At 44.6% G+C, this 7,297-nt stretch overlaps 1 protein-coding gene across 1 annotated transcript; it reads left to right on the top strand.

The window, feature by feature from the left end:
* Positions 1-1,049: 1,049 nt before the first annotated feature.
* On the top strand, positions 1,050-6,974 carry LOC127318722 (DNA repair protein RAD4). Its single transcript, XM_051349200.2, has 13 exons — positions 1,050-1,349; positions 1,448-1,539; positions 2,112-2,420; positions 2,511-2,603; positions 2,746-2,841; positions 2,923-3,024; positions 3,276-3,325; positions 3,680-4,420; positions 5,275-5,440; positions 5,546-5,740; positions 5,819-5,968; positions 6,068-6,277; positions 6,475-6,974. The coding sequence occupies exons 1-13, from the start codon at positions 1,283-1,285 to the stop codon at positions 6,838-6,840; spliced, it is 2,637 nt and encodes an 878-aa protein (XP_051205160.1). The 5' UTR covers positions 1,050-1,282; the 3' UTR covers positions 6,841-6,974.
* Positions 6,975-7,297: the final 323 nt, after the last annotated feature.

The following is a 7,297-nucleotide window of genomic DNA, read 5'->3' as shown; positions in this document are numbered from 1 at the left end:
AAAGGCCAAGGCCGAGAGGAATGCGGCGCCGACATTGGCCGCCATGGACGCCTCCCTCGAGAAGATGATATCCTCCTTCTCAACGCAGAACAAGGAAGCAGCGGATAGGGCTGCCGTCGTATGGAAGGCAATACTAGAGAAGCGAGACATGAAGATTGAGTTGGAGAGGGAGAAGGTGGAGGCGGCAAAGATGGAAGCTCACGCTGCCGCCATGAAGGCCACCAATGAAGCGACACAACTTTCGTTGGCCAAGGTGTCTCAAGAATCCAAGATTTTGATGGCCGACATGGCGAAGATGGACCCATTGGCGAGGGTGTGGCACGAGATGTACCACGAGCACATCGGCCAAGAGGTGCTGGCGGCGCGAGCTGCGTCGGCGTCCATGACTCCCCCGGCACCATCGACGTTCATGACTCCGCCGACACCGTCGATGCTCATGCCTTCCCCCGCACCGTTGACATTCATGCCTCTCCCACCGCCCGTGGATCGGTTTCCAGCGATGGAGCTGCCGTCGGGGCTCGCGACGATGAGGACGTCATCGAGGTTGAGCCGCCCATGACCCCGTTCATCTGATCATTTGTCCTGGAAGCCAAAGTTATTTTTTTGCAGCCGGACTATGACGGTGATTCGGTGGCCGTATGTTAGCCCAAACTTCATATTCGAAAACCTATTCGAATTTGGTGGCCTTGTGTTGGCTCAAACTTTATATTCGAAAACCTATTCAAATTTCTATGTATTTTTTGAGTTTTTAATCCAAATGATCTATCGAGGCCGCGGGTTTGGGGAGCGCAGGTGTAGGAGAAGCACCCCAAATGGAGGATGCAGTGCCGGCGCTCCCCCATACGGCAGCGCCGACGTCCCTGCTGATGTATATTTGGGGCGCTGGTGGAGATGCTCTTATGGTCTCACACGTGGGCTTTGAGCGTGGCACGCCTATCTCAGCTCAAGGCCGGTGTTCCGTCCATGGCAGGCCGTTCTCAGTGAAAGCCCGTGACGAAAGGAGCAAACTCTGCCACGTCCCACTTGCAGCAGCTCACATTCACATCCATGTCGGCATTCTCAATGAAAAAAAAAACCCTGCAGCCAGACCGGTCCCACACAACGCCTCGCGGCGCGCGAAACTCACCAGGCCGCCACCGCCGCCGGTCGCGCCTCCCGTCGCTTTGCTTCCCTAAACCTAACGGCGGCCGGCGGCCGGCGGCCACCCCCGCTTCCCCCTACCCCTCCATCTCCACCCCCGCCGCCAAGAATCGACTAGAGGAGCGCTGCAGCTGATCTAGTAATGCGGACCAGGGGCCAGACCAGCCGCGAGGCCAAACCCGCACCCGCTGCGTCCCCCGCCTCCTTAGGTGCTTGGTCGCCTCCGTCTGGTCATCCTTGCCGCCGTCATGTTTTGTGCTTTATCATACTGTGTTTTTCCTGAAGTTATTTGCTCTTTCTCTTGTAGGAGGTGGAGCGGGGGAGGGGGTTGCGGCTGGCGGCGCCAATACTCGCCGGAGAGCTTCGCCCGCCGCGAAAGGGAAATCCCCCGCCGCCAAGGTAGTAAAAGACGCCAACTTGGGTGTTTGGATTCCAGGGGATTATGGGAGAAGCTGGCTCTATCGATTGGGCTGTATACAGAGCTAGTGATGTTCTAATGCGTTTCTTTTAAAATTTTTTATCAAGAATGTTCAATACATTCAGTTTGAATGAGCTGAAATTTTAGACACAAAATAACTCAGAGAGGACTCACTTTATCTACTGAAAGTTTCAGTTTTGTATATTCAGTAGTCAAATTGAGCTCAAAGCGTATGCCCCATTGGAACTAAATATTATACTACTCCCTCAGTCCATAAATAGATGCCAAATATTTATTTAAATTCGAATGTATCTATACACTAAATCGTGACTAGATACATTTATATTTAGACAAATTTTTAGCATCTATTTATGGACAGAGGTAGTAGCACTTTTAAGTTTTGAGTGGAAATTAGGCAAAATCGGTGGGAGGAGTTCTGGATAGATTCTGTTTCCTAAAGTAGGAGGGGTACGGCTTAGGAATGTCAGGATTTAGTCATGTAACGCAAACTTATGTATTCCTTGATGGGATTTTCTTATGCTGTTCACTTCAGGTGGAATTGAATTCCTCATCGGGGGTTAAGTGCAAAAAGGGTAAAGCCAATACTGAGTCGAATGGTGATGCTAGTACGAAAAGGTGCAGCGCGGGGAGTTCTGTGAAGAAAAATCTGGAGGAAAATGAGCCGGAGGCAATTGGTGAGAGTGATGCAGCTGGCATGGACTGGGAAGAGGGGCATGTCTCTGTGGTGGATTGCAAAGAGGGTTATTCCCATGATCTTGGAGAGACGGTCACTGTTGAGTTCACTGATGTACCTTCTTCAGCGGAAAAGAAGAGTGCTCGAAGGCATACTGCTGAAGAGAAGGTAAACATTTCACGACTTAAAAACATGTTATTAATCATGGTTTCAACCTTTTTTCAGTATTGACCAAATGCTACTTTTGGATTTGTTCAGGAGTTGGCTGAACTCGTGCACAAGGTACATTTGCTTTGCCTGCTAGCAAGGGGTAGGGTAATTGACAAGGCTTGCAATGATCCTCTTATTCAGGTGCATTATATTGGTACTCATTTATACCATTCTAAATATCTCATGTTCCAGAATGTTGAAATTTCATGGTCATTTTCAGAAGTAGCAAACTGAAGCATCTTCCAAGATAAACCATATTTGTTGTTTAAAATGTTCTTTTCAGGCTTCAGTTCTCTCTGTTTTACCACACCACTTACTGTTGAATGGTGTAGACATTCAAAAACTGGACGCAAATAACCTGCGTCCTCTTGTGAGCTGGGTAAGCCCCCTTTGGCTCTTATATCTACATATTGTTCCCATATTTCTTTTTTTTTTCTTAATTTTTTTATTGCGCGTGCAGTTCCACCGTACTTTCTCTGTAGTTGCACAATCTACTGACAGGGGATCTTTTGAATCAAATATGGCTTTTGCACTTCAAAGTCATGTAGGCACTGCTGAAGAGGTATTGTATCTGCTCCCTTACCATTATGCTTCCTGAAGGAATTAGCCGCCCCTAATTCCTTATGTCGGCAGGCATTATGCCTACTCCAATTGTTTTTTCAGATTTAAGAACCCTAAAAATTTGAATGAGCGTAATCATATTCCCTTGCACCACAATCTGTTTTCTGTTTGACATTGTAAATGAAATTCATCTTCTGAAGCTACACATAAATTCTCTTTGTTTAGATGACACCTAAATGGTTTGCAATGCAGGTCTGTGCAATATCAGTGGCACTGTTTAGGGCACTCAACTTAACAACTAGGTACGGATATCACTGTGCAACTAATTATGTGCTTGAGTTGGCCATATCTTAACTTTTTTTTGGCATCAGCAAGGCATACATCATCTAATGCCCTGTTAGTTCTTATCGAATTTGGTTTCACACAGGTGCATACTAATAGCAAATCGTTATATATACCAATAGCGAATTTGTTACACCTGATCATATACTTTGGTTTGAATTTGGAAGTTTAACTTCTATAGGTACTTATAAGTTCTCCAACCCTATCAAATTTCCTTTGAAGATAAATCACACAGAGAATTGGGGGCTTACTACACTACCTCTGTTTTGAGTTGACAACTTTTGAGCAATACCTAAGTATAATATACCTTGTAGGTTTGTTACAAATATGGATGTTGTTGGACTCAAGCCTGATGCCAAAGCGACGGGGACACCAAATCGTGATGTACCTAGGCTTTCTACAAGGGAACTACCATGTAGTTCTGTTGTTGCAGGCCATAATGAGTTTAATACTCTTTCTCCGGCCCAATCAGAAGTTAATACAAAAGAGAGCTTCAGTATGATCAAGCAACGATGCAATCTTGGGAATTTGAAAAACAAGTCAGCTTGCAGGAGAAGTTTGTCTAAAAACTTGTCAAATTGCAAGGATGATCAATCTGCATCAACATCAAAAGATGAATCATCCAGCAGACAATGCTCTTTAACATCCAGTAGTTCTGATATACCAAAACGGAAAGGAGATGTAGAATTTGAGTTGCAACTGCAAATGGCCCTTTCAGCCACTGCATCCGAAATTCAAGAAAATAAGCTAGCTGCCACATCCAGTCAGTCAACTGGCACCCTACTAAGTTCTACCCCACCGTTGAAGAAATTACGTAAAAATGCAGAAGTTGCGTCCAACTCAAGTGCAGTTTGGTCGAGAAATGGAGCGCCATTATATTGGGCCGAGGTATACTGCGGTGGCCAGACAATGACAGGAAGATGGGTGCATGTTGATGTTGTAAATGATATTACTGACGGTGAACGACAAGTAGAAGCTGCTTCTGCTGTTTGCAGGAAGCCTTTGAGATACGTTGTTGCATTTGCTGGTAGTGGTGCTAAAGATGTGACTAGAAGGTTTGCCTCTTATACAATTAGTTTTTGCCATGTGCTGTAACAAAATACTCCTTGCAATACAAATTATATTGCATTTGTTAGCCAAACCAAACAATGCAACTAGAGAAATTACTGTAGGCATGATTACTGAATTATTTTTTCCAAATGCAACTTGCAATACAAATTCAGTTTGCACTGAATGACATGGAGCACTGTGTTACTATTTACTAATATGTTTAAAAGTGTATTTCTATAGTTTTTGCAATGCAGCATTTAGATGTGCTCTTAAGGATCAGGGACAGAGCCAGAAAAATATAAATCCGGTGACCAACTAGTAGTATTTGTGCAACCATCAAACAAACCTTTTGCACTGTTTCCATGTAGGAAATACCTAGTTCTGTCACTATTGCTTTTGACAAAGGAGTTTTTTTTAGAGGGTAAGGTTTTGGAAAGTGGTAATGGCGGGTTTTCATGTATCAAATACGTAGCTCTGTCACTATTGTTCTTGACTAAGGAGTTTTATATAGAGGGGTAGGGTTTTGGAGAGTGGTAGTGGAGATTTTGTTATAAATGTAGGGGAGGGTTGTTGCCATGGGAGGCAAGGTAGAAGAACTATTCTTCTATTTGGTTAATTCCTTGCAGAGGGACCTTTATATGCGCCTAACAATCCAAACTAAATAACAAATCGTAGATCATATCTTTAATTCGTTCAAGGCCCAAGCTAAAGGATATCTTCTTAACTTAAAAGGATAAACTACCTAATTGATAGATTATGAAGATCCTCTCCTTAACTTGGTGCTATGTGGGCCATGTACTGCACGTACAGAAAAATTCTTCACTAAATTGTTTAACAATCATGCTCCACATGTTTCCAGGTATTGCCTGCAATGGCACAGAATTGTCCAGGGGAGAGTGAATCCAGAGTGGTGGGATAATGTTATGGCACCGCTAGAGCAGCTCGAATTGGCAGCAACTAATGACTCTGAAGAGATGGAACTTCAGACCAGGGCGCTAACAGAGCCTCTTCCTACCAATCAACAGGTACAGCCCATACATGATTTAAGGGAGATTTAAATATCTCTTACCCTTTTTGCTTCTTCCGAAATTGCTTGCTATCTTGATTTAATCATGTATGTAACCATTTAGGCCTACAAAGACCATCACCTTTATGCTCTTGAGAAGTGGCTGCACAAGAACCAAGTTCTTCATCCCAAGGGTCCAGTGCTTGGCTTCTGTAAAGGGCATCCTGTTTATCCTAGGTCTTGTGTTCAAACACTGCAATCAAGACATGGTTGGCTACCGGAGGGGCTGCAAGTCAGAGAAAACGAGTCACCTGCAAAGGTCTATAACAACAGCACATGCTTATCTTTTCTCTGTAGTCTTTTTTTTTTCCTGGTGGAGTAACTTTTTTGTATGTAGGTTGTCACACGACCAAAGAGGACTTTCAACTCTCAGTCAAACGAATCCAATAGTAATGACGATGGACTTCAGCTAACCACGGAATTATACGGTAAATGGCAACTGGAACCGCTGCAACTTCCTCGCGCTGTAAATGGCATTGTGCCAAAGGTACACGACTCTTTCATAATGAGTATCACTTGCCCTTTGATAACTATCAGTATTTATTTGTGGTGCCTCCGTGCTGATTAAATGCTAAATTTCTCAAAGAATGAACGGGGCCAAGTTGATGTATGGTCAGAGAAGTGCCTTCCACCTGGTACGGTACACTTGAGGTTGCCAAGAGTATTCCAGGTTGCAAAGAGGCTTGGAATTGACTATGCTCCTGCCATGGTTGGATTTGATTATCGAAGTGGTCGGTGCGTTCCACTCTTTGATGGGATTGTTGTATGTGACGAATTCAAAAATGCCATCTTGGAGGTATGTTGAATAGAGGGTACTGCATTTGATTTACTTTCAAATGATTGGAACTGTCCATCCTGTTCATGCAAATGTAGCAGTATGAAGGGTAGTATTTTGATGAATCAGTAGTGCCCTTTCATCATCATAGTGAACATACAAAGTTTGAGCGCAAGCTCTGACAGAGTTGATGTAATCTTGATAATACTTCCTGGTAGGCATATGATGAAGAGGAGGAACGGAGACAAGCTGCGGAAAGGAAGCAGGAGGAAGCTCAGGCTCTCTCTAGGTGGTATCAGCTGCTGTGTTCTATTGCAACGAGGAAACGGTTGAAAGACTCGTACAATGCACGTTCAGCAGCCAAAATTGATACTCACCAGAAGAGCACTAGTGACAGTCCTCGAAGCTCGAAAGAGACATCGCATCCAAGCAGACCACAGGGGGATGGACGCCCAAAATATTCTCTCCCTGGTGATGACCATGAACACGAGTTCCCGGAGGAAGATCAGAGCTTCGACGAAGAGACTTTTGTGCGGACAAAACGCTGCCCATGTGGTTTTTCGATCCTAGTTGAGGAATTGTAGCAGCTTATAACAGAAATGCACTAACCTGACTGCCTAGGGTGTAGTTTCGTTTTGGGTTGAGTTCGAATATCGATCTTTTTTGTTTGGATGAGTAGCAGTTGTGTCTCTGAAGAAGAATGCGTTTTTTCTCTCTACATGGCTTTGCTAAGAGTGGCCAGACAGCCTAACACCCTGACACCCAATTACACATGCCCACTGGTGCTAAAAAGTGGTGAAAGTGGCAAATATCACCTTCACATTTTATACCTATTGGTGTTTGTGAATTTAACATTTGATTTTAGGACGCGTTAGTGAAATAGAGCCCTCACCCCAAAATAAAAAGTTGGAACCGGTCATCTGAACGTCCGGACGAAAACAGAAAGTCCACGCTCGATCGCATCTGACCACCGGCAGATCCCCTTTCGTCCTTGGCAGCGATGACCACCGGCGCAGTCCCTGCCGCCACACGGATCCGTTC

This window comes from Lolium perenne, chromosome 7, assembly GCF_019359855.2.
Source record: "Lolium perenne isolate Kyuss_39 chromosome 7, Kyuss_2.0, whole genome shotgun sequence".
Classification (NCBI taxonomy): domain Eukaryota; kingdom Viridiplantae; phylum Streptophyta; class Magnoliopsida; order Poales; family Poaceae; genus Lolium; species Lolium perenne.
This window is presented reverse-complemented; position numbering and strand designations above follow the sequence as displayed.